The 27896-nt window shown below is 41.0% G+C and overlaps 5 protein-coding genes across 6 annotated transcripts; 1 reads left to right on the forward strand and 4 right to left on the reverse strand.

The window, feature by feature from the left end:
* Window positions 1-4856: 4856 nt before the first annotated feature.
* LOC134193325 (uncharacterized) lies at window positions 4857-5656 on the reverse strand. Its single transcript, XM_062662154.1, has one exon. It carries the CDS (start codon window positions 5615-5617, stop codon window positions 5153-5155), a length of 465 nt encoding a protein of 154 aa, XP_062518138.1. The 5' UTR covers window positions 5618-5656; the 3' UTR covers window positions 4857-5152.
* Window positions 5657-6445: 789 nt separating this feature from the next.
* On the reverse strand, window positions 6446-8734 carry LOC134193139 (uncharacterized). The gene is made up of 8 exons (XM_062661938.1): window positions 8578-8734; window positions 8406-8517; window positions 8241-8312; window positions 7450-7493; window positions 7289-7379; window positions 7114-7223; window positions 6922-7048; window positions 6446-6752 (listed from the first exon to the last, which is right to left on the reverse strand). The coding sequence occupies exons 1-8, from the start codon at window positions 8727-8729 to the stop codon at window positions 6681-6683; spliced, it is 780 nt and encodes a 259-aa protein (XP_062517922.1). The 5' UTR covers window positions 8730-8734; the 3' UTR covers window positions 6446-6680.
* A 6-nt stretch (window positions 8735-8740) lies between these two features.
* On the reverse strand, window positions 8741-9329 carry LOC134193140 (uncharacterized). The gene has a single exon (XM_062661939.1). It carries the CDS (start codon window positions 9305-9307, stop codon window positions 8846-8848), a length of 462 nt encoding a protein of 153 aa, XP_062517923.1. The 5' UTR covers window positions 9308-9329; the 3' UTR covers window positions 8741-8845.
* A 1434-nt stretch (window positions 9330-10763) lies between these two features.
* LOC134192782 (serine/threonine-protein kinase tousled-like 2) lies at window positions 10764-27887 on the reverse strand. Of its 2 annotated transcripts, none has more exons than XM_062661539.1 (27): window positions 27833-27887; window positions 27629-27778; window positions 27489-27547; window positions 25379-25450; window positions 25251-25323; window positions 25131-25189; window positions 25018-25077; window positions 24805-24867; window positions 24712-24738; window positions 24577-24651; window positions 22072-22110; window positions 21966-22013; window positions 21794-21906; window positions 21285-21509; window positions 21036-21102; window positions 20866-20963; window positions 20511-20592; window positions 20216-20307; window positions 20103-20148; window positions 20009-20022; window positions 18074-18155; window positions 17996-18016; window positions 17874-17940; window positions 17687-17816; window positions 12089-12146; window positions 11977-12030; window positions 10764-11197 (listed from the first exon to the last, which is right to left on the reverse strand). In XM_062661539.1, exons 1-27 carry the CDS (start codon window positions 27858-27860, stop codon window positions 10922-10924), a joined length of 2178 nt encoding a protein of 725 aa, XP_062517523.1. In that variant the 5' UTR covers window positions 27861-27887; the 3' UTR covers window positions 10764-10921. The 2 variants fall into 2 exon arrangements, with proteins under 2 accessions (XP_062517523.1, XP_062517522.1); XM_062661538.1 differs by having other exon boundaries at window positions 20009-20052.
* Window positions 13115-15265, forward strand: LOC134193361 (uncharacterized). The gene has a single exon (XM_062662196.1). The coding sequence runs from the start codon at window positions 13408-13410 to the stop codon at window positions 15154-15156; it is 1749 nt and encodes a 582-aa protein (XP_062518180.1). The 5' UTR covers window positions 13115-13407; the 3' UTR covers window positions 15157-15265.
* Window positions 27888-27896: the final 9 nt, after the last annotated feature.

The raw sequence follows: 27896 nt of genomic DNA on the forward strand, positions 1-27896 counted from the left end.
AGTCCGACACTACTTGTTGTACTCTCAATTGCAGTAGCGAGCCAGCCCATCGACGCTAACAAACGGTTTGGAGGAAACAAAAGCAAACCCATTGAAGAAAATTTCAAAACAAAAGGCGACTGTCTCTTGAAGACTACAACAACAGAAAGATGGATTCTCTTCAATGAGTGGCAGTGCAACGCACCACCAGTTTTTCCACGTGGACGTAAGTTACTGGCCACTTTTATGCTAAAAGGTATGTGCGGTGAAAGGTTACTGACAATTTCACCATCCAGTTTCACGTCTAGTAATTCTACAGTCGACACTTGGACGTACAGACTGGAAACCAACTCGTGGACTACATTGCCTAGGAATCCAAAATTGCCTAATAATTTTGAGATCGACTCTTTTCTTCTTACTATTTGTCAATCGAAAGTATTGTATATTGCTAACAGGAAAACGGTCAACTCGACAATCTGGCTGTTTGATGGAGAATCAGATTCCTGGACGGAAAATCCTGTTCTGGGCAAATTTCCCCCCGTTTCGCCAGTTTATACTGGACAAGATAGTTCGTACAGTATCGGGTATTTCGGCCTTCGTAACAAAGCCAGCAATTCTGAAACTTGTGAAGTCCGGTATACAATCGTATGTTTCAATGAAGGAGCTCAATTCGTTTGGAAACTTAACAAGAATGAGTCTAGTGGCGTCTATGTCTGGGAGAGGACACCAGCATACTACTCGTGGTTCACGAATGGCTCTGACGTTCCATTGTATTTTGTCAATTTCTATTCTGCAGTTGCAGATACTGAAAACGGTTTCATATTTGTCGTCGACTCGCTAGCACATCGATTACTCAAATTTGATTTGCAGTTCGACATGTGGTATATCATCTCAAAAACGAAATTCTTGTCCGAGTATGGCACGATGCCTGCTTTCTACCTAGAAAATCATCAGACATTTGTCTTGCCACAACCGCGAGAATTGATACTCTACAGCCTCAAAACAAATCGGTGGACTAGAGTACAGATGCTCGAGTCTGCAACTTTCTCCACATTTAACTCAGGCCAAATTCCAATTAGTTACAATAATCGTTTGGAAAATGTACTCTTTCTCTATGAAGGTCTAAAATTGAACTGCTTTCAGTCTTTGTGGCAACTGCGCAATGAAAGCCAGAGCTTGTGGGAGTGGAAGAAAATTGTTAGTCCACTAGTCGCACCTCTAGAACAAGACGAAGGACAGCTTGCGATCAAATCCAGCATTGCTGTTGGTGACAATATGTTTGTTTTAACATTTAAAAAATTCCAATCTAATAATTATTATAATCTCAAAGTATGGAAGTTGGATTTGAATGAGATGAGCTGGTCATGTATGGATAAGATTAGTTTCATACGTTATTCTGACTTTGCACGCACGGTCTTGCTTCATGAAAGAGTTCTTGTTCTTCTCTATGGCGGTCAAGAAGACGATTCCATCTCTATGCAAGGGTATGATCTTCTCAACGGATCGTGTTTCTATCAAAAGTATCCCAATCCTTACATTGATTTCAAATATCTTGGACTACCACCACCAAACCGTATTGACTATTCCATAACCCAAATAAACAGCTCAACGACAATTCTGTACGGCGGTAGAGCAGGCGAGACCTTTCTGTGTGATATGTGGAGTTTAACACTAAAGTCAGCGGTCGATTCTCCCCTCCAGTGGTCACAGATGATGCAACAAAATTGCACAGACAGTGATCAAGGCAGTCGTCCACATCCAAGAGCGAACTACCAATCAGCAGTTGTAAACAACACTCTTGTCATCTTAGGAGGAATGGAAGAAAACGACAATAAGAAAGAAATTTTTTGTTTCCGAGACGTGTGGTACTTTTTCTTTTTCAACTCTTCTTGGGATCACGCCTTCGTTGATGATAGATCATACAACCACAACGACTGCATTACAGGTACTGTCGTAATAGGGGAGCAATTTCTAGTAGCCTTCGAGGGTCTAGCACGTCTTTCAGACATAAGAAAGTTTGAACTTTGGTTTTACTTTTTCTCAACAAAGCATTGGGCTTGGCACTCCGAAACGGCTTCGTCTCAGACATTCCTCATGCACAGTTGGAAAGGTCGACTACTTCTCCTAGGAGACAGCAAAGGCGATTTGATGTACAGAAACATTGTGTGTCCACAAGGTTACAACTCAACAGACATCCACAAAGACACATGTCACAAGTGCTCTAAGGGCACCTACGGAATAGAAAGCACAGGCAAATGCGTCTCTTGCCCGACAGGTCTCACAACCAAATTTCCAGGATCCGCATTACTAAGCAACTGCTCTTACTGCCAACACGACTACTGCAAATACGGAAGTTGTCAAGTCTTACTCAAAGACGCAGTTGCCGTGCCCTTTTGTCGATGCACATTTGGCTACTCGGGGTCCCGCTGCGACGACCCAAAATACATATTAGTAGCCCTTGGATCTATACTCGCTCTTACTCTCCTACTCTGTGGTCTGACCGCACTAATTCGTGCCTGGAGACGAAAACAACGGAGAGAAGAAACATTAGAACATCAAGTGCAAGAGTTAACCGAGGTCTGGCAGATTGCTCACGACGAGCTAACACAATTGGAACTGATCGGAGCAGGTGGATACGGTCAAGTGTATCGCGCCAGATATCGAGACATGACAGTCGCCATGAAAATGTTGCTCTTCCCGACAGACGACGAGATCATGTTCGAATTCGAGCGCGAAATCAAATTTATGCAAACCGTCCGACATCCAAACATCGTCCTATTTCTCGGAGCGGGTCGAGCTCGAGACGGTACGCCATTTATTATCTCGGAATTTGTGGCTCGAGGGTCACTACGAGATCTCCTCAGTGATAGATCACAAAGTATATCGACCGGGTTGAAATTGAAGTTTGCGTTGGATGTAGCGACAGGCATGCATTTTCTTCACACCTTGTCGCCTCCTCGAGTCCATTGCGATCTGAAGTGTGACAATCTGCTCATCAGTGAAACAAATATCGTCAAGATTGCTGATTTTGGTCTTGGCACTCAGATTCGGAGTTATGGCGGTCGCTCAAGGTGTCGTGTGAAGGATCAAAGACGTAGATCATCGAGTTCCGTACCTCTGCTGTATATGCATCAAGACGGATCCGCGCAAGCTCATGGAGCAACGCGATGGCGTGCGCCAGAGTTGGCCTCATCATCTCAAAAACATCTGACAACTGCTGCAGATGTCTACAGGTATTATTCTCCTAGGAGCCTATTCAAGGCGCACCTTAAAAATAATTATCAGACCAGAAGGTGACTTAGTAGCTAGAGCTCTTAACATTATCTCTCTGGATGGCGCCTTGATAAGGGGTGTAGAGGTAGACTTCCAGCAGCATTGGAAATTAGATACTGTAGTATACACACACTTCAGTGCATGATTCAAGACTCTATTTGGACATCCCTACAAAATAATAATTGTTACTGTCAAAGGCACCTAATTAAAGCGTTCAAAAATAATTTCGGACATAGACGGCACCATACTCAGGCAGGGCCTTAAATTGGTGCTTTACCGCAAATAAAATATCAAGCTATCCAATTATAGTACACTACGTTATAATGCCCTATTGTTTTGTATAGTTTTGCTGTCGTGTTGTGGGAAATTGTGACGAGGGAGTTGCCATTTAATCATTATCCATTCAATCATCAGGTTCTGGATGCTGTAGAAGCTGGAGAACGACCTCGTATACCTGAAGATTGTGATCCGATGTTGAAATCATTGACTGAAGATTGCTGGAAAAGTGACTATGCTCAGAGACCTTCCTTTGACTGCATTAAGAATCGACTTACAGAACTTGTTTCGTCAGTCTCTTAGAGTGTAAGCTATACTGACGTTTCCTTGTGTCGCAGGTACAGTACAGTACAGTGTGTTTGCCAGTGACTTATATGTTGTATCTCTGCATGCTGATCATTATTAGAGTTGTTTGTTGATGAAGAAATTCAAGGCGCTGAATGCGCGCGCGCGCGCGCGCGTGTGTGTGTGTGTGTGTGTGTGTGTGTGTGTGTGTGTGTGTGTGTGTGTGTGTGTGTGTGTTGGTGCTATACCTCATCTTATGGAGTGATTACATCCGGGACCTTGTACGATTGCAGGTTCAAGTCACAGTGATGGCGAGCTTCGGTATTTGGGCAACAAACTCACACACAATTGCCTCTCTGACCTCAGGAGTATAAATGAGTCCCTGGTCATTGACTAGGGTGCAAAGGCCTCCCCACCCTGACTGTGACAAAGTCCATCAGCCACTGGGGTGCTGGTGGGACTTTGAGTGCCCACACCACAGTTGGCGTCACAGTCGGTGCTCCTGCAGTACCTGGCCAGGCTCCAGGAAATTGCTTAGCACGGCCCATAGCTCCTGCGTAGTGCACAGGAACCCAGCCAGATAACCATAAAGAACGGCAGCTCCTTACCCATTTGCCATTTGTATGTGTGTAATGCAAGTAAGTAAAATGCTGTCCTAGAAAGTGACCTAACAATGTGGCCTGCACCACTTACTCAAATGACAAGTGAAGGCAGAACATGCATCGATGGATGGATGGATGGATGGATGGATGGATGGTGTGTGTGTGTGTGTGTGTGTGTGTGTGTGTGTGTGTGTGTGTGTGTGTGTGTGTGTGTGTGTGTGTGTGTGTGTGTGAACGCACTCATACGACAATAACCCATTTTCTAATGTTCCTTCCTCCCACAACAAACAGGGTGTAAACGCAGCCTTGAAATTATGCAAATAATTCAACCAATACCATAATGTTAATAATCTATCAAAATACTGGACTGGCCCCATCAAATATCATCCTCTCTTTTCTAGCAATCACTTCAATTTGAAGTGCTGCTAGGATACCAAAGAGTCAAAATCAATACATCCTGACCATGTATTCAAAACTTCTCAACATAAAACCAGACACACAAGCAACAGAATGTACGTACAGTACCAACAAGACTTGTGTACGTCTAATAGTACACCATACTGATAGGTACAGTACCAGCAAGCCCAATTTCATTAACTATAGCATACGTATAGGTAATACAACAAGCAAACCACTTGTAGCACTGCATGAAAACTCTAATAATTCTTGGAAACGACCAGTTCTGGTCGTAGTACTGTCACACAACTCATCTACTACCAGTCCAGCATATCACTGAATTAGTACCCGCCCTCATAGTTACACAAGACAGCAGCTATGGCAATGATCACGAGCAGAGGATAGAATGTGGACCTCGTTCTCACTTCTCTGCTAGCATCGCTCACTTGGTATTGACCTGTCCAGTTATCATTCCCTACGCAGGTGCCAGAACTGCAGCTGAGATGTAAGTTACAACGGTGATCTCGTACATCTTCAATATCCATACTGTCTTGGCTCTTCGAGATTGCGTAGATAAAACCAGGGAATGCCGTTCTACAGATGCCATCCTGTTGGATCAGGCAGTCGTAGTTGGCATAGGTACCATCCCACGGGCAAGTAACGTTGTAGAGAAGAATCAGACGGTTGGAGACTCTCGAAACACTAACGGGTCCTGTTGGGCAACAACAAAAGGTTCTGACACATTCAGCTCCAGCTGTGTAACAGAAATATCCAAGAAGGATGACGTAAAATACCTTGACCGCCATTCTAACGGTGCACACAGATCTGCTGTGCACAGGTCTGATCTGATTGTAAGGCACACCCCCTACTACAACTATATGACGTCACATGTGATATATATAGCATCATACAACCAGACACTGCGCCCAGAGACATACAAAGTTGCTTCCATTATAATATTACTAATACTTGTTTTCTAAATAATACATCTTTTAAAGTATGCCGATAACCATTTTTTAATACTTTATTGAAGTTAATTATTAATTAAATTTGAAAACAGCAGTAGTCTCTCGTACCCAGACCGCTACCCTCTCGTAAACAGTTGCGACTAAGATTTAAATATTATATTAAAGAAAACATAATCACAGAAGAATTCCTAGATTAAACACACTTTTTATAACAACAATTAAATAAGTATATAATTCTATCAAGATTGACTTTCTATTACAAACTGCAGTCAAGTCGGTCAGAGTTTAGCTATTAATTAAACAGGACTATGATAAAATTTAATAACATATTAAGTTTGCTAGCCTTTTGTTATCAACCATTAGCCTTGGCTTCCCAGACCCGTGTAGTACCATTTAAAATCGTAAAATCGGTGCTACACAGGTCTGGGAGGTTGAGGCTTAATTAATCGACCATGCATTGTCAATAATATTTTATTCAATATACAGCAATCATTCAGTATACAGCAGTCATTCAAACCAAAATCATAATTAAATCCCTATTGATTGTATAGTTTCACTATAGTGTTGTGGAAAAATAAAACAAAGGAGTTGCATTTGATCAATATTATCCATTCTTACATACTATAAAGCTGGAGAACAACCTCATATACCTGAATACTGATCTGATGTTAAAATCATCGATCTGATTGCTGGAAATGTGACTACACTCAAAGGCCCTTCTTTGACAATACTACGAATCGACTCACAGAACTCGTTTCTTCAGTCTCTTAGCATATGCAACTAAAGTTCTATACATATGACGTTCTACGCATACCTGACACTCTGCATATTCTATATATTCTGGGAACATATCTTTGTAGCCAACCATGTTATCGTCAATAGATATCAGACAATATTCACGTCATTTCATGACAGTATACCCTGACTTAGTGCTCCAATTTTTGCACGGCTTGATAGCAAATACAACTCCATCCTAAACAGACACCAAACATCCTATCAAGGTAGATCACACAGAACAGCTAAATACCTAGAAATTAATCATGTAATACAAGCAACATTCATTGTTAATTAATAAAATAGTTATGCTTATTAATAATTACTGTTAATCATAGTTTCATTAATATAGCATTGCATTTGTTTACTTTAATCAAGCCTGGTAGTGACATCCAAAATTGATGCTGAGGAACCATTTCTATTCCTTGTGCTCCTTTGCCAAGCCGTTGATACAGTATGCCACCAACAAAGTACACAAAAAGTAAACACAAAACGCTAACAAAAATACATAAATAAATTTGCATTAGTAGGTTGTGTGTGCAAGTTTCGTCATGACATACACAATGAGAAGAATAGATCCAGTACTAAGACCACCTCCTTGCTTGTGTGTGACAGGTGATCGTCGTTGACATCCGTTGGGACAGCAACATTTGTGCAACAGTGCAAAATGCTGTTGTGATTCCAAATGTTATACTGTCAATAAAAAGATTTTCAAATTTGTCAAAATAGACATACATGTATTTCTGTTGACTCGTCCTGATCTTGAACTGAAAATACACCACTGGATTCATTAGGGTCACATTTTAATTCAATCCTTGTTGTAGAGCTAGCAGCATAAAGATTGCAATAAGCAAGGTTTTACATGCAACAGTTCACAGCTGAATCTGCTGACTAACTGTGGATTTGTCTCTGTAGATGTATAAACAATGTATAGACGTTCCTAGATGATGATTGCAAATTACGATTATTAGTGAATACATAAACAAGTACATTCATGTGTATATCGAAAAAATGCAACAAACACCATCACATAGCCGTAACCTGACTAGTAGTAGTCTCGGCCTCTAAGACCCATGTAGTGTTGATTCAAAATCAGCCTCCATGTGTATTGAATTGGCGTGGCGCTACACAGGTCTGGGAGGCCAAGTCTAGCCATAACCTGGGGTCAGAAGTGACGTGAGTAATACAGTAATTACACTAAAATGGATTAATGACGTCACAAACATGTCACGTGGTCTTTTTGGCCTTTTGAAATATTTTGACTTGTCAGATTTAGCTTGAGAATATAAAATTATTTTATAATATATACTAAAATATAAAAAATTAGCAAAATGTATGGATTGCATAAAACAATAGAAACAAGTTTGACATATTAGTGCTACATAAGACATTGCGTAAGACAGTGCGTACTACCGTACGCACCAGCACATTGGATCAAAAGCAGACCTAGACAGCTGAGCAAGCGGTTTATCCAAGCGGTTTATCCAACTCTCCCTCCCCAACCTCAACCTACGACTGCCCTTCTATGTCAACCTAAATCATCCTTTCAAACCCTATTGAAAAGCAGATATACCAACAACCACATTAACATAAAGTGCACCATGGACTACCAGTCATAAAGTATACAAAGTTAATAACATCAACATTGTATTACGATACTAGTTACACTCATTAAATTTTCTCCTACTTCAGCAGTCACAAATGAAGCACTTTTTTGTGTTCCAATGTTAAAAAGCGTAGTCGATTGCGTCTCACATACCTAGAAAACCAACACATTGGGAAAAGACAAACATGGAGATTTATGATGACTCGTAATCCGGGACGTTGACATGATAGGTTAGCTATTACGAACCGCTACGTCGTCCTGAGGTGAGCACGCCACATTGCGTACACCGGGTACAACGATAGTAAACGTGTAACAAGGATTATACGAAAACACCAGACCACCATGATGTTCCATGAACCTGGAACAACGAGCGAATCAACACAACACGCAACAATCAATCACGTGACTGCATCTCTACCTTGCAGTCTGGTCACGTTTCCCTAAAGAAATCAAATTAATGTTGTCGCCATTCTCATATTGACACGAACAGTTCGACGTCTTCTTGCAGGTAAAGTCAGATGAACGCGCGAAAGCAAGCAACGCAAACGCCAACACACACGGAACTTGCATGGTCGTCGCGGTGCCAGACCACGTACAGCGCAAAAGATTTCCTGTTTCCGAAATTCTAGAAGAGTGATAGCCTCAGCTAATGCACCATACTCAAAGATGTAAGGTATTCTTAAAAATTATTGTTCATACTCGCAGAGTAAACGATAAAAAACTGCAACTAGACCAACAAATAGAAACAGATAGGAAGTGGAACGTTTAGCACTGCTCACTCGGTATTCACCTGCCCAATTATCGTTCCCTACGCATGCACCAGACGTGCACTTGAGATGCAAGTCACAGCGGCGGTCCCGTACGTCTTTGATAACCATACTCTCTTCCGTCTTCGAGATTTCATAGATGAACCCGGGAAACGCCGTTCTGCAGACGCCGTCCGTCTGGATGCGGCACTCGTAGTTCTGCTCCGAGGCGGTCCACGGGCAAGTAACGCCGTATTGCAGACTCACACGACTGGAAACAGTCGAAATACTAACAGACCCTGTTGGACAACAACAGTAGGTTTCGTCACACTCTGCTGTAGTGCGGTCAGAAAGATATGATAGGACGACGACCGTCACCAGATGAAAACCTTTCACCGCCATTCGACTGTACTTGCCTCGACACTAGGCGTTCCTTCGCTTTCGGTGGTCCTTCTACGCGAGGATAGCAACGGGGTGGTATCACGGAATGCTGTCATCATAGAAGCCTACTAACTAACTCTATGTCACGTGACAAATTAGTTTGTCACCTGACCTATTTAGCAAATGATGATTGGTCGAGTGTAATCACATTTGAGTTACTTCCTAGTATTTTCTCTAAAACATGCGGAGATCATTTATACAATCGCCACGTCACAGGCGTCATATAATTAGTGTGCTGCAACAGCTTGTGCGTCAGACGTACCGACCGAAGAATATCGTTTGGGCGAGTTTCTAGGTTGTAAACAGTTCCTTTATTCTCCCTACATCGCAGCGAGTGAAGGCAGCGAGTGAAGGCATCTCTTCTAGTCGCGTGCAGCAATTTTCTAGCTTCAGGCTGACATCATCTAACCCTCGCCCCAGACGCAGAGTGGATTGCAGCCCCGGATAAGCCGCCATCACCTGCACACTGCGTCTGGGGCGAGGCATCAGCCACGTAGAAATTTCATGCGTAGTCGTAATTGCTTTCGATCGATTCTGGGAGCGCGATGATAGGCTAAAACAAAAGCGTACATGTACAGTAGCCTAGTCGCTAATATATTGAGTAGTCTTCTACTCAACGACTAGAGAGAACAGAGTCTGCGCGCTAGTTAATTGTCTTGTTGCGCGCGACATGGCCGTACAGTACAGTCTTTGCGCTCGTTTCTCTACGCTAACTAAACAGTAAGCAGCATCGCAAAGGCCAGTTAAGCATGTGTGCTTCCACCAGAGGCTGTTTGCCGCAAACTTTCGGTCTAATAATATAGCTAATTAAATAATTAATATATTTCTTCTTATCAGCAGCCCAGTTCATGCTTATGACGTAATTTAAAAAAGAGAAATAAGATGCGGACACAAACGGGATGTAGTCCGAGGCCTGACACCCGGATATTGCGACGTGACAGTTTCTGTCATGGCGTCTCTTGCAAATGATCACGTGAGCAGCCACGCCCTATAGCGCGCGTTAGGCCGTACCAGTGTTCTTTTGCTGTACCGGCGCCCGTTAGTGACTGCATGTCGCGCCTTCCATTCCAATACCTTTGGTATGACATCATACCCTGAAACACACCTGATCTCTTTTTGCAAGTCTTCTTTAGCATAACGAAGCAAACCAACAGAGAGTGGGTTTTTCTAATGACACAATTAGTTAAGTTGTATAATGACATGAAGAGTTACTAGGGCAACATCACGTGATACCTTCCCGTTGCTCCCCTCGCGTGGAAGGACCACCGAAAGCGAAGGAAGAACTACCATTTGACAGTGGATGTTGAGCGTACATAGGACCTTCTGTCTCTGACCTTAACCCCGCCCTCAACATTCCACAAAAATAAACATTCAAAATAAAAGTAAATAAAAAATTCAACAAATCCACATAAACCAGTTGAGAATCAGTTGCAATTTTCAAAATTTGAAATTGGTAAACACAAAGCTTGAAAAATGAATAAACATAATCCGAGTGTCTCCTCTTTTAATTTACATCCAACGATACTCGTTGCATAAATCGAACTCAATCTTAATACATCTACGTCAATATGTTTGTTACTCTGTGTTGGATTGTGTTGCAGTGGCACTGGTGGTTGCAGTGGCACTGGCGGTTGCAGTGGCGGCCGTTGCAGCTTTCTTCGGCTGCAGGTAGGCATCGTTGACCAGAGTCAATACATCGGCACGATCCTCTTTCCGATACACAAGACATCTCCGAATGAAGTCTTTCGCCTCGCTGCTCACCAATGGTTTCGATGGAAATTGCACCTCGGTTGCATTTAGTATCGTGTTCTGCTCTAGTATAGATGCCTGTGACAGGTTGTGACCAAAAGGCTAAGAAATAAAATACACAACCTTGAACAAGTGTACACTTTCTATTAATATTAATAATTATTGATTAATTATTATTAAATTTTAATACTAGGCTCGCCTCGCTGTCTAGTATTTGATTCTTAGATTCGACTCGAGTGTTTCTGTAAGAGTTATAACATTGTAACATATTTCCTCAAATAGTAATCCGTGTTCAATTAGTAACCCTGCTTGAATAGTAAGGATTTGATCAGTTTGAAAAAATAGTAACTCATGCTTGATTAGTAACCCAAGTCTTGAATGTCAGACTGTGAGGAAATTACGGTTTATAATGACGAGGACACTAAGTAAACTACCAGCAACTGAATAGGGAGGACCCAGGGTTACCATAACTTGACAGTTGCATGCAATAATCAAGAGTATGTTCCTCTAACACTTGCATAGCTCTTTACTTCAACTTGAACCATGATGGCAGACATTGAAAAATAGTAACCCAAGCTTGATTAGTAACCCTGCTAGCACCCCTGGTTTTAATCAGTTGAAAAATAGTAACCCACGGATTACTATCGAGAAGATACTGTAATTGAAATATACCACAGTTTCTCCCCCAAAAAATAAAAATTAAAAATCAGGAATAATAACAATTGATATAGAAACAATATCGAAACATGCTTGTATGTTTTGTATACATGAATTAAAATATTGTATTTTTATAAGCAGAATGGATGACCTAGCAAGCGTGCAGAAAGAAGACCATGACACTGGCAACCATGTACAAAAGAGGATTGATTAGATTGGTGTACCTTTTTGCCATACAGGCACTGGTAAAATATCACACCGACAGACCAGACATCAACCTGTAACAGTAGATATTGTATCGTTCAATCCTTCTACTGTAATGACTACACATGTAACCTTGGATGAGATTTTGGGAGGCTCCGTACCAACAACGAAGCATTCTGGAGGCAAATACCTAGAAACATCACATCAAATAATTACCTCCTATTAATTAACCCACTTCCTAGTACAACAAACACTAACACGATACAGTAACTGCAGTAAATGTTGCAAATACAAAGTATCTGAAAACTAAGCGTTTACGCAGATCAAGGAAACTTGAGTAAAGTGGTAAGCAATTTACCCAGCAAAAAGAAAATAGAGAAAAGCGGCAAACATTTTAACCAAATAATGAAATAGAGAAAAGCAGTACGCCAGAAGGCAAGAAGGCAAGAAGGATCACTGTACTCGCTTGATTATTACTGCAGGGCTCAAGTTAGCCCCAAGCCCCTACTTTGGCCAAAGCTGTAAGACTTCCAGTGTCAAACTTGTTCTTGCACAGTTTGCAGCATTTCTAGTAAGTCTGCTGTTTATCTATGGACACAAGTGCACCACACTGGTGCATCTGCAGTCACCGTAATCAACTCAAGAATGTGTACAGGCTTTTGTCTAAGCAACTCCCAACCTGTTTATGGGTGGTTCAATTTGCCTTATGATAATTTCAAGCTGCACAATGGCCAAATAAAAGTTTGGGACACGCCTAAAATAAACCACACCCACTAAGATTTACAACATGCTCCTGTAGGTAGTCATCTCCATGTCATAAATGTTGCAGTGGTATATAGACAATGATGCAAGCATGCACACCTGTGCATGTATAGTACACACACACACACACACACACACACACACACACACACACACACACACACACACACACACACACACACACACACACACACACACACACACGCACGCACGCATGCACGCACGCATGCATGCACGCACGCACGCACGCACACACACACACACACACACACACACACACACACACACACACACACACACATGCTGTACTCACAAATGGCTTGGTTCATTAGCAAACCTTGAATACATGTACACAATGTTGTAATAATCAGAGTGGAATATAAGGAAATTTTTTGTCCGGACAAGCAGGTTTGCCATAGCTACAGTGCGGGACAGCATAAATCCCCCCAAACTTAGCGCACGTTAGAAAATTCGCCCTGCGTATTTATAGACATTCTTACATATGCACGTGATCGCCGTGAGAAGCCCTACAGAATGACGTCGGTTTTGACCACGTGGTTTGCAAGATAACGAATTTAGATTAGCGAGTGTTGATTGGCTGTCTAACAGGTGTGGCTGCATTATGATTGGTTGATGGCACATTATTGCCATGGATACCGTATTCTCTTAGTCCCCTCACTGCCATCATTATGGACGCCACGCGTTGGAGTAAGAGGAAGAAACAATTAGAAAGGGTTGAAGCTATGAATGAAAAAAGGCTGAAGCTTAGACCATCTGAAGAGGAGGGGGCCCCTTCGGAACCAGCGTGTCAGGCAGAGGCAGGCGCTGAAACACTAGACGGGGACAGCGATTCGGTGCAGTCTTTTAGCGATGATGATGTTTGGAGTTGTCTGGATGAATGGGTAAGAGCTTTGGGAATCGTAGATCTAAAGATGCTGTCGTTGTTGCTTTTCGAGTTTTACCGCAGGGAGACATCGCAGACCGTCAAAAGGGCCGCAGATGTTGTGTCGCAGATAGTACACAAAAATGAGGGCACCATCAGAGATTGGCAGAACAACTTTAGACGCAACTGCGGTGAGTTTCTAGATGGCAGAGGTCACTATCAGCGGAGCAGCATCATGCATGACGAGGAATATCGACGGAAAGCAAGTAGGTGGGCTCGACAGCACGGCTGCACCAAGGGAAAGCCCAATATGACCGCCTCTGACTTCTGCTGCTACATTAACACCGACCTTCTACCCAACACCTCCCATAGTCCAGGTTTTTCGCCGAGAATTAGTGTGAAAACAGCATGCAGGTTTTTGTGTGACCTAGGTTTTCAGCGAGTGGATTCGAGCAAGAAGGGCGTGTACATTGACGGTCACGAAAGGCAAGATGTGGTAGAAGAACGTACTAGATATTTAGACCGTGTGCATGCAATAGAATCTAACCATCTACCTCCTCCCAGTCCATCTGATGTTTTGCAGGAACACCAGTCCGGTCATATGAAGGACCAATCAGCCACTAAATGGTTAGTTACGATCTTTCATGATGAATCAACTTTTCAGTCTAACGAGGATCAGCGTTACATGTGGTGCCAGCCAGACCAGACTGCAATCAAGCCAAAATCAAGGGGTTCAGGTAGGATGGTAAGCGACTTCATCGACGAATTTAGTGGTTATCTAAGACTGAGTCCCTCAGAGGTGGAAGCAGCTAGAGTTATTAATCCAGAAATCACTAATGAGGCTAGGCAGATTATAGAATACGGAGAGAACAGGGATGGATACTGGACGGGTGACAAGTTTATGTCTCAAGTAAAACGTGCTGTGGCTATTGCAGAGATCAAATATCCTAGTCAGAGTTATGCTTTGTTGTGGATATTTGATCACAGTTGTAATCATACTGCGAAATCACATGATGCACTAGTTGCTAGTCGCATGAACGTGGGATTAGGAGGAAAACAACCACCTATGAGGGACACCATGTATCAGGGAAAAGAACAGAAACTTGTCACTGGAGAGGGAGTTCCGAAGGGTCTAAGGATGGTCTTAACAGAGCGTGGCATTAATGTTAGTAATATGTGTAGAGATCAGATGGTGTCTGTCTTGTCTGAGCATGATGATTTTGCAAATGAAAAATCTTCTGTAGAGTTATACTTAGAATCTAGAGGTCATTATTGTTTGTTCATCCCTAAGTATCATTGTGAACTTAATCCTATAGAGAGAGTGTGGGGGCATGCGAAAAAGTATACTAGGGCATATTGTAATTATTCAATTACTGGCTTACGTAAAACTATGACACCTGCTCTAGAGACTGTTGATGTTGATTTAATCAGGAAATTTTTTAGAAAAGCTAGGGATTATGTTCGAGCATACAGAGAAGGCAAGAGGACTGGAAAGGAAGTGGAGGATGCTGTGAAGTTGTACAAGAGTCATCGAAGGGTCAAGGAGAACAGATAGCTAGCGTTTCTATTGAACTTAAGTGTTTAGACATGTTAGAATAATGTTTCAGTCGCGTCTTGTATTATGTAAACTAGATCACGTGACCAATTGTATATTTTTATTATCATGCCTATCTTTGAGTGTCATTCACACTGCACCTAGAGAAAAATTAAAAAATGTGCTTCTGTGGATATTTAATCCTGTGTGTCTAATATCGTTTGGTACACTTCTGAATTCGAATAGCGCGTGCATGAAAAAACGATAGGGCGCGAAATGAGACCCTTAGTGGGGCCCCTCTTGCGGTTAAACTCAGAATTAATAAGCAATCTCGAAAATCCATTTCTGCAGTTTTGTTGCACATCACGGTGACAATCTTTCATCGAGTTCTCAATCATCTACGGCAATATTTCTATTTTTCGTAGGACAATACGGGAACTTGAGGAGGCGTCTCCATTATTCTCGCCGTGAGAGAACGAAACTCTTCCGTTTATCAAATTAAGCTGGCTCATTGTAGCAAATATACTTGTACACCACTGGACCAAATTTGAAATAGGTAGACCAAACCAAATTTAAACTGTGCGCGTTTACGAATGACATGCGCATTGGGGGGGTTTATGCTGTCCCGCACTGTACTCCCGTTGAGATCACACCCATTCTATCAAAGTTTGAGCCCGCAAACAACACTTTATTTCCACTATTTGACGTATATACAAAGCATGACAATAACCAAAACAACTTTGAGACAACATCCCTGCAAGGCAATCATTTATGCGTTACAATAAAGTCTAGAAAAGAACTATGGAACCTCAAAAGACAAACTTGAAAGTGCTCTATAATTATGTGAGACAATAGCAGAACATTAACAGGGAAACCTAGCACAACAATGTGCAAAATTGTATTCAGTCAGACCCTTTAAATTCTGGAAAACTATTTGTAGACGCTGTCTTAGAGGATTATGCCACACGTCCCAGTCTTCTAAACAAAAGCTGCTAGTGCTATCGTCTTGGGCCAACTCTCCAGTTTTCCTTGCTCTGTATTGTTTTCTGAAACCTTGATTAGGACAGCGGTTGGTCTTGCAGCTTTCATACAACAGCTGAATAGCAGCGTCCACATGAAAGTCTTAAAGTGATGGTTGTTCATTGTATACTTCCATAGGGTCAGACAAAGTGGTGTTGCTCATGCTGGTGTGCCGGTCTGTCTTGATCTGTTTCAGCGACGAAAACATTCTTTCAATATGTGTGGTAGTTAAGGGGAGACTAGTACTATGTCTGGACAGGTGTGAAGTATGTACCACACAGACTCATACCACACCGTGCTGATGTGCAGATATTTTCTAGCATAATGGACTACCTCCTCAACATGAAGAGAAAGAATATTAACCCCTTTGCTTTCTAGTGGTTTGGCAAAACAAACAGCAAGAGCTTCTACAGATTCTCTAACCTCTGCATTATCATCAACGTTTTCGCCTTCACTATCTTGCTCAGAAGTTTGAACGTTAGGTTTTCTTTGCCATGTTTGGGTGTCAAGAAAGGCAATTATATGACAAAGAAGTTTTGGTGTCACACCAACCTAGTCGCTCCTTCATTTTATTATTAAGGCATATATACTAAATTGGTATTCACCTTCTCTGCACAGTTACTTAGTGTGCTGACAGAATAGTTTGCCAAGGGGCTCCTTGAAAGAAATCGTTTAGAATCTATCCAGAACAACTGAAATTTTCAAAGAAACAGCAGTCACTGCTATGGCTTCAAGAAGATTGACAATGACAAGAAAGAAAACATTCACAAATCAGGATGTTTGATTACCGTCTTGAAGACGATGTTTCTACCAATTCATGTCCTCATATTAGGTGCTGTGCTACACGCATTCTAGGTGGAAAATTGTATTTTACGGCAACTGGTGTCTCAGTAACCTGTCTCACCACTTCGCACAGAAGCTTACTGTCTATGACCCCCTGAGTGTAAACTTTGAAAATCTGTAATATCTCTGCTGTTTTTTGGACCTTCGTGATGATCTCAAATCGTTAGAAACCACCAGGTCTGACATCTGTTTATAAAATTATTTAAGCCCTTCTTACTAAGGAAACCAAAAGAGGAACACTTTTGCACATCAAGGACATATTAGCCAAGTAGAAATGGTTATTATCCAATTATCCTGTGAGATCAACAAATCATCAACTGAAACCACTTAATTAAGATAATTGGTATAACATGCTCTAATGAGCACACCTGGTGTGGCCTCTACCTCATTACTCACTTCCAAGTTCAGGCTTACCGAGGATAGAAAGGTAGTAGATGTACCACAAGAAAACATACTCTCTGATAGTGCACATAGCCTGACTCATGAGTGTCCGGATCATGCCATTTGGGTGTGACAGTTCGAGTAACCAATATCCAGACAACACAATATATGGCCAGGCATGGAATTGTTTTGACCGGACAATGTCCAGTGTCCGGGCGTTATATTCCCCTCTTATATAGTATAGAATGGTCTGATTATTTACAGACTCACTTGTCTAGCAACTATCTACCCATAATCTACTTCTTACCAATACGTTCCAGCCCCTTGAGATGTGAGCTCCATGTCAGATGCTGCTTCATCTTCCATTATCTTGCTTAAGCCAAAATCAGTAATTTTCACTTCGCCACTCAGTGCTCCCGATCCAAGCAATATGTTTCCTACAAAGTCAGTCACATGTACCAAAGAGTAAACATTACAAAGTCTCAACTCTGTACCAGGTTTTAAGTCATAATGTATGACAGGTGGCTTGATCTCATTGAGATACTTTAAAGCCCTTACAGTCTGCACAAAATCAATGCTTTTGCATGAACCACGTAAATAGAGCAGCAACGTTCACCTGTATTGTTATACTTCGAGCCTATTAGTGTTAAATAAATTAATAATGACATACATGTATCAGTGAGCTGTCACTAACCTCTTTCTCTGGTATTGATTTGTGTTGCTTTAGATAGAAGTTTAGATCATTGCCAGTAGAAAATTCCAATACAGTACAGAATCTGTCAAACACAAAACAGTCAGGCAAAGCTATGCTAAACTCCAATAAAAATAAATAACCAAAGTGTGTATACACAAATATCATAAGGCATATGACAAATTCATAAAATAAATAAAATATCATGTGTGTCTGTCTATCTGTCTATCTCTGCCTATCTGTCTATCTCTGCCTATCTGTCTATCTCTGCCTATCTGTCTCTGTCTCTGTCTGTTTGTCTGCCTGTGTGTCTGTGTGTCTGTCAAACAGAACCAAGACATAAATACATCAATACTGAAGATTGTCCAGACATTACAGTGTTTGATCCAAATACTGGACAGAATTCAGATATTGATGTGTCCCTGGCTCATCCATGGAGTCAGGACATTATTAGGAGGGCTAGCAAGAAAAATGGTCATGCTGCCGCAACAAGACAAGAAAAGAAAATGAAAAAATATTCAGAAGAGCTTGTTCCAGAAGGATATGTGTCAAGATGTGTTCCTCTTGTGATAGAACATTTTGGGAGGTGGAGTACAAAGGAAGAGAATTTATTGCAGCATTTGTCACAACAGTCAGCAAATCCAGCAGCCAATTTTAATGCTTCCATGTTCATGTTGTATTGGAGAAAAATATTTTCTACAATTCTGCAAAGATGTAATGCCAAAATTATCCTTAGAAAACTTTCAAAACTGTCACATAATCATGGTGATTTACTCTAATTTCGTAAATGTTCGGCATACATTTAATTTCGGCAATTTTGGCGAAGGGTCTGCCATGCCCAAATTAAATGTCCACCCAAATTTAATGCCCATTCAAATGTTGGATCAGTTTCTTCTGAAACATTCAAAACAGACATTACTAGTACTATTAGTATATGTACTGTAAGCACATTCATATGTTTGCCAAAAATCTGCGCAACTGTCAGCACTTTGACCAAAGAAATAAAATTGTGAAATTACTACTACATTACAACTTCTTGCACTTTCTCTAGAAAGCAAACATCAGCTCCTCGCTATTATCTACGCCTCCTTAGAGACGATTGCACAGAAAGCGAATTGCAGGTGCAATCCCAGTAGAAACTGCAATGAGAGTACCTTTCTGGCCGTGCGAGTGACTGTCAAAGATCACAACTGTCGCGTTCTCGGTGACAACCACTGCCATTGATCTCCCTTTTGCAATGAAAACAGCAGCAGTGGTATTCGAGTACATCTGTCGCCTACTTGTCAAGAATTGATACGCCTTTGTAAGGCAGCTCTCCAGAGCTCAACATAAGTATCATAGGACTCTGACACCTAATACCAAGAATTCGAACTTCCACACCGCATGTCGTGCTAATCAAAAATGGGAAGGGGTTGGATCGGCAAGACTACTTACGTGAATAATATGATACGCGTCTAGTACTGTATTTAGTATGTGAAGGTTCCTGCCAACCACCTTACGCCGAAAATTAATGTACGCCGTAATAGCGGCAACCTAATTTAGCCGAAAATTTAGATCATGGAACATTTATGAAATTGGAGTAGATAGATTATTTGATTTTGACATTCAAAGTCAAGTCCATTAGTCTATGACTTTGTTGTTTGCAAAGACTGATTCGTATATAAAAAATCCTAGCATATGTACAAGTAGAATCTGTACAAGAATAAATTATCTGCCTGTCTGTCTCTCTCTCTCTCTGTCTGTCTATCTGGCATCTTCGTATATTTGATAAATCACAATTTAGAGTACATGAAGGCTATTACAAACCTACAATTGTTTATTAATTTCCAAGCTACCTTCATCATTAGCTGTCTGTCTGTCTGCCTGCCTGTTACAGTATACAACAATAAGCATACAGTTGTGCCCTCACACAAATGTAAATTCAAACAGCACACTTACGAGTTCTGATCAATCTCAAACACATCAAACAACTGTATAATCCTCTAAAAAACAATATGTAACACACAGCAGAACCGATTGTTAGAGTTCTTACCGGATGATGGAGTTTCTTATGAATGTTGTACTCTCGTAGAGCATGTCTAACAAACACCACAACATAATTGAGACTGACAACTAAAATACATTACAATTTCACGCTTCATTTACTTAATGTAATTAGCCTTCTTGTCTTCCTTCCATTCTTTGTTGAGTTGGTGAATTTTACAGGCAACATACCGTTGCTCCTTGACATCAAAGGCCTAATCACAAACAGGTGGTAAAAATCAACACGAATGCTGCTGTTACACGCTCCAACTAAATACATGTTACAACAACACCATGTGCAAAAATTCAATCTGCAAAATGCAAAGTATTGAACATGTGAGTAAACACAACATTACGCAAATGTGGAAATATGCAGCTGTGCATCACCGTTAATACATAAACTCAAATATAGACTCACTTTAAAAACTTCACTGAAACCACCACGACCAAGAAGTCTAAATAACAGGTAACGCTCATTCAAAGTCGGATTTCCTTTAAACCTGTAAGACAAATGTCATGAGGAATACGTTGTGCACACATCTAACCTACAACCCACATTTATTAGTGTACGTATACTAGCCCCAGATACCAACACATGCACACATCGATAATGAATAAATGCTCTAGCATGCACTCATACACACACACACACACACACACACACACACACACACACACACACACACACACACACACACACACACACACACACACACACACACACACACACACACACACACACACACACACACACACACACACACACACCAAACCTTGACTGATCTTCACTTGAAATCCTCTTCAGCTCTCGAATATGCACATTTCTTTCCCTCTCCAGTTTCTCTACTTCTGACTGAAGATCGGCCTCCTCCTAACATTACCATTTACAACAGCCACATCGATAAACATTGATAAACACAACAACAAACTAGCCTACAATTACCTTTTTCAAGGTCAACAATCTCAACTTGAAAATATCCTCCTGTTCAAAGTAGTCCTCAGGTGACAGTCTACAACATCCAAACATAACAATAAATCAATTCTGTAATTAAAATATACTTTTGCCCACACACACAAATAACCTCCAAGAAAGATGTTGAAAAGGTTGCATAAACACAAACCTCTTAATTAAACTTATCCAAGTAACATGCACATTGCAAACTGACACAAAACGTAACCTCACACTACTCACGTAGCAGGTGGATTGGGTTTAACAAACGTGTCTCCTTCACTCTGTGATTGCTTCTGTTTGACGAGCTTTTTCTCCGCAGCTGCACCGGTAGGTGGTTTCCTTTTTGTCAGCAGTCTGCGTTGTCGTTCTACTTCCTCCCTTTGTTGTGATATCGACTCAACTCTGCGAGAAAGTTCAGCAAATGCATAGCCGTCTTGCCAAACCTCAGCAAACTGATGCCCTTGCCTGTACACAAGCCATACATCACACAAAATAGAGCAAGTTGCAACTCATCAGTGCAGTAAGTCCATGTCTATAATATTACATAAAACCATAAAATCCTTCCATCCAAACTAGGTAGTCTATACAATGCCATTGCAAAGAATCAGACCAGATCTCTACTATTGTATTTTTTACAAAACTTAATATACAGTAATATCTTTCTTGTATTCATGTGTCAGTAGACAAGACCGGCAAATTTATAACCATCAACGAGTCAACACTCTCTAAACAATGCAAACTTGTCTTACCGTTGTGTGACAAATTGTCCTAGCCGTAATCTATTCCTCATACATGTCTCTCGAACCTCCCTGTGTTGAGCTTGTGCTTTCTCTATCAGCAGCTCTTTGTTGACTTTTAAACACTACACATAGATATCCATATTGATATATACAAAATGAGTACTAATCAACAAAGACAAACCTTTTCTACAGACTTCTCAGCTTCTTCTCTCTCTTTATCAAAAGCACTCTGAAACAAAAATACCAATAGAACAAAGAAATGTGTTAGCAACATTCTAGCATGTTACTCGGTCACGAGCAGCCTGTTCTTTTAGATTGTCCAGTTCCTAGAAATACATCCATACACTAATAAATTAAAGAAATCTCTCCGCAACATTGATATCCACAATTATGTGCATGCCGCTGTCAAACCAATCACGTCCAGTGTACAACAAATCAGTTGCCCGGGCGCCTGGGACAACCAAAAATATGTCCGTGCAACTGAAACTGCAAACTATGGTTGCCCAAAGACAACTAGCTGACAGCTACCCTACCTACCAGCTTGACTTTTCCTTCCTGAGCAAGCATGCCCTCATTGGTTAGTAAACTCAATTATAGATAAGTCTACCATTTTGCACACTTACTGAGAGCATTCTTGATAGGTGTCATAGATGACAGATCAGATATCTGTGTGTTGATCCTTTCATAATCAATTAAGGGCAATGACCTGTAGTGTCAATGATATGCTACTTTGTGACATTTAAGCGTGTGCCTGCTTGCTTGTAACACAGAAGTACCCAAACTGAAATGGCAAAAAAGCATCCTATCTTTATCCGAGTGGTTTACTCTATCCTAAGATCATGACGGACAAGATTTCAGCTATTGTTGCAGAATCCTTTGTGGTTGATAGTATTGCTGTTTATCTTTATCCTTCTGATGGCCCCGCAAATCATTTGCCTGTCTGTGTCCAAGAAGATGAAAAAACTGCCAGTTTAGAGCCACAAGTCTGCTTCTCACAGGTTGTCTGTCTGTCTGTCTGTCTGTCTGTCAATACATATATTTCTTATACAAGACATTATTACAGTCAACAATACGCTAAAAATCAGCCAGTTCTAAGACAAATTGGACCCCAAAGGTCCCTAGCTAAGACTAAGAGTCAAACAGCTGACAATAAGCTAACAGAGTTACTACTGGCACCAACTGAGTCAGCTCTATACTAACTCATCTTCTGTACTAACAGTACCGTATTCACCCGTAATAACGCCCTAGGCGTATAGAAAAGACACACTTTTTTTCTGGGCGTATACTAAGGCATGGGCATTATTTTGATCCCAGGCGTATACATGGTCGCAAATGCTATCGTTTGGCCAGTCATCATCTAAATACTTGAAGACAGAAATACCACAAATGCTTGCAATTATCCATTTGCAAGATCAAAGGTACTGGTATCCATAAATCATCAGCATACATGCAGAAACTAAACACTATACATACATGGTCGACCTGAAGCCTGTCAAGAGCATCAGGATCGGTAATTGCAACAAAGACATGAGTCTAGCAGTAAGCACTTTCACTCAACACTGACACCAGCTCATCAAACGCACACAGACGGAGACGAATGTTCTACGGACCTCATTTTGTTTTGTCTGCGCATGCGTATCCTGGGCTTATACTTGGGCAAGGGTGTATAGTTGGGCATGGGCGTTTTACGGGCTGAAAGTTCTGACCTGTCGCACATGGGCGGATATACGGGCATGGGTGTTATTTTGGTATGGGCGTTATTACGGGCAAATACGGTAACACTCTTGCAGTGCATCGCTCCATCACAATTTAGATTGAGTCATCCAGGAATTTTTGAACTCGTCTGTCTGCACTCAGTTGTCTGCCTTTCTGTCTGTCAATGCATTTTTTATACATCAATGTTACTACATCAATACTAATACATGTGATAAAATGTAAAAAATTTATGTACACCGTCTGTCTTGTCTGTTTGTTAGCTGTATTTTGCCTGTCAGTAAATACATATACATACATATATATATATATATATATATATATATATATATATATATATATATATATATATATATATATATATATATATATATTCATAAATCAACTACAGCACCATAGCAATAGCGGTCATGGATTTAGTGTATGGTCAACCAGAGTAATGACCGGGCAACTAAAAATTTCATGTATGGTTGCCCGGGGACAACTCATAGATGAGATGATTTGTCGTACACTGATAGTCTGAAAAAATAATATTTATTTCCTAAATTATCCGACTAATTCTAATTGATCACCGCCGTGGCTTAGTGGTTAGCGACAATGGCTACCACTCCATGGTTTGGGGGTTCAAACCCCAGTGACGACAGTAAATTATGAAACTTGTCTGTCTTTCTTTCTCATGTTTCTCTAGCTTTATCCATGAGACTATGACTCGTTTCAGTCGTTGGAGAGTTTCTGTGGTCTGGCGAACGGTCCGTTGACGATGACGTTCAGTGCTTTCCTGGTGGTCATTGATATCCACTAGGCGTGCTGTACCAATGTTCGCGGTCACCGTAATGCCTGCAATCTATATCAAATTGGCTAGTCATTGATCGCCGTATGGACTGCACGGAAACATGTACCCTGCTGGGCTCACCTGCCGGGTTGGTGGGCGCCCAGATGGGGGTAAAGACCCCACTTGCCCATTATGGAGGGGCATAGCGACACATTGATTAATAAATATAAAGCTAACTTGCTGCTAAAGAAACTTGGCAAGTGCGCCACAAACTGTAAAGCATAAATGACAGCTAATTCAGCACTACCTTTTTAAGACGTTCTATTTCGGCATCTTTAGCAGCTAGGCCATCCTGAATAATACCATTTTCCACTTCCAACCGCTACACACAAAGCACACAGGAAAAAAACTAAGCAACACAATCGAAACACTTAATGCTTACATTCATGTCCACAGATGTCACTTCAGTCTAAGAGTAAACCAAAGAAAGCATAGAGCATCTTAGTTATTGTAAAACATGCAGAGTTGATAATACCTGACAACAAGCTACCGACAGTTGTCTTGTCACTTCTCCGTTTGCATCAGGTTGAGACCGATTCTAATAGAAATGTCACTTTACACAAAACACAAATTCAAACTAAACATTGCTACGTCTGCTGAATATTCTAGCCAAATAAATATTGAATTGCATCATTAACAAAGTACATGGAATGTAAACTAGTCTAGAGTGTACATTTAATCATCTTACCAATGTTCTCTTTGCTATACTTGCACAGCTGTTTTCAGTAGAAACTCCTGACAATGTCGCCTACCATGAAACAAGTATACAGGGACAAACTCTTGCCAATTAACCATAACAACCTTGCCAAAAAAGTCGCTGATCTTCTTAGTTGGATCAACTTTAGAATGTTTCCCAACACCTGCACACAAATAATAAAACATTGTTTAACAAACCTGCACTATCACAACATTCTTGTTGACCTGATGGTTGTTCGTGAGAATCAATTTTTAATTTCCGTTTCCTTTTGTTGTTCGGTGTCTTCAAACCCTCGTCCTTTACAAAATTATCTACTACAGAATGGATGACAAAACTATGATCAAGTTCTTACGGTTTCATCATGATCGCTGACAGATGATGCACTAGCATTGCTCAGATTAGAGTTGTCACCTTCAAACTCAGACTGTAAAACATGCACTCACATAGTTCACTTATAGTCAAAACTTAATTTACACATAACTGTGCCAGTGTTAATGTATGGGCTAGTACAGAGCACGTAAGCAATGCACTTAATTAAGAGTAAACACAAACAATCACGTTGCTACAATAAGTCCTACAAATTGCATTTGTATGCTTACAATTGTAATTTAGTCACTAGTTGAAATTAATTCCTTCATTAATTAACAAACACTACATGATGCATCCATTTTCAAATAAATTATAGTTGAATTAGTATGTACCCACATTAGTTACAAAGATGCACCAATCACTTTCTACCATTTTATCAGTTTTACACAACACTTCATTAGCAACAAAATAAACATGTGTTAAACACTGATTCCTCTGCAACTAATTTAATTAAGTTAATTATAAGTATAATTCTTTATATGCAATCTGAAAAGAAACAGTAAAACACCATAACTAGTAATCACATCAGTGAATACCCTGACAAGCTGTCATCACAGCTTTCCCTAGAAAGTCTAAGTCAGGGGTGTAGCGTGACCTCTAAAAATGGGGGGTAAAATTTACAATGCTACGGGGCATGCCCACTTTTATGGACACGCCCTTTATTGGCTTTTAATTGACTGATACAGAATTAGAGGCAGATCTAGACTAGAAAAAGTGTGGTGTGTATATATATATATATATATATATATATATATATATATATATATATATATATATATTGAAGTTTGTAGTACACTAAAAAGTGCAGTTCCCTAAAAGGGCAACACATAGACGCAAATCTACATAAAACAAACAAACACACATATACTAGACACAGCTGTGGTCCTCACACGTATTTACATTTCACAACTTTTATGACCACATCTACAAATGATGGGGCTATTCTGGTCTAGCCCATGCCACGCTACGCCCCTGTCTAAGTTCTAACATGTTGATCACCTACTCATTCAAATTGCTCCAAATATCACAGATGACGAGTAAAACTTGTCACGCATGTAAGTATAAAATAATAATAATAATAATAATAATAATAATAATATAGTCACCGCCGTGGCTTAGTGGTTAGCGACAATGGCTACCACTCCATGGTTTGGGGGTTCAAACCCCAGTGACGACAGTAAATTGTGAAACTTGTCTGTCTTTCTTTCTCATGTTTCTCTAGCTTTATCCATGAGACTATGACTCGTTTCAGTCGTTGGGGAGTTTCTGTGGTCTGGCGAACGGTCGGTTGACGATGACATCCAGTGCTTTCCTGGTGGTTGTTGATATCCACTAGACGTGCTGTATTGAGTACGCGGTCACCGTAATGCCTGCAATCTATATCGAATTGGCTATTCAATGATCGCCGTATGGACTACACGGAAACATGTACCCCGCTGGGCTCACCTGCCGGGTTGGTGGGCACCCAGATGGGGGTAAAGACCCCACTTGCCCATTATGGAGGGGGCATAACGACACATGGCTTAGTGGTTAGCGACAATGGCTACCACTCCATGGTTTGGGGGTTCAAACCCCAGTGACGATAGTAAATTATGAAAGTTGTCTGTCTTTCTTTCTCATGTTTCTCTAGCTTTATCCACGAGACTATGACTCGTTTCAGTCGTTGAGGAGTTTCTGTGGTCTGGTGAATGGTCCCTTGACCATGACATTCAGTGCTTTCCTTGTGGTCGTTGATATCCACTAGGCGTGCTGTCCACGAGTTCGCGGTCACGAACTTGTGGACAGCCTGCAATCTATATCGAATTGGCTAGTCATTGATCGCCGTATGGACTACACGGAAACATGTACCCCACTGGGCTCACCTGCCGGGTTGGTGGGTGCCCAGATGAGGGTAAAGACCCCACTTGCCCATTATGGAAGGGCATAGCGACATAGTATATTTTTGTATTATATAAGCCTTCGTATCTAAACTGTCTCAAAGTAATTAATTGTTACAATAACAAAAAAGCTAATCATTCATGTCACATATTTCTACACATATACATCTCTACACATTGCTAAATACCCGTATCTATATCAACACACAGTCGAACCATTCGAGCTTCCAATCTCTTGAACTTCTGAAGATCAATGTTAAAACCTGATTCGTGACCTGCACGCATGCATTACAACTTGACACTCAATGTTTCTACAACAAACTTTGACACTGATTCATCACTAACGATCTACCTACCGTGTGATGTAGATGGTGCAACTCCTCCTGAGTTCCACGTGACACTCGACAATCCGCGAACAATAGCAGTGCTGCCGGTGCCTCTAGTTCTAGACAAGTGAGCAGCTGGTGAAGATGAGTGCTCTGAACCGACGGATTTGACAAGAGGAGCTGTTGACAGAGAAGATAAACATCAGCCAATACGTAAAAACAACGTCTAAGTACTTGAGCTGGCCACATGAGCTTCGTCCATTGCACTCGGCAGTTGATATTGATTGATGACGTCATC

The sequence above is a fragment of the Corticium candelabrum genome, chromosome 17 (assembly GCF_963422355.1).
Source record: "Corticium candelabrum chromosome 17, ooCorCand1.1, whole genome shotgun sequence".
Lineage (NCBI taxonomy): Eukaryota > Metazoa > Porifera > Homoscleromorpha > Homosclerophorida > Plakinidae > Corticium > Corticium candelabrum.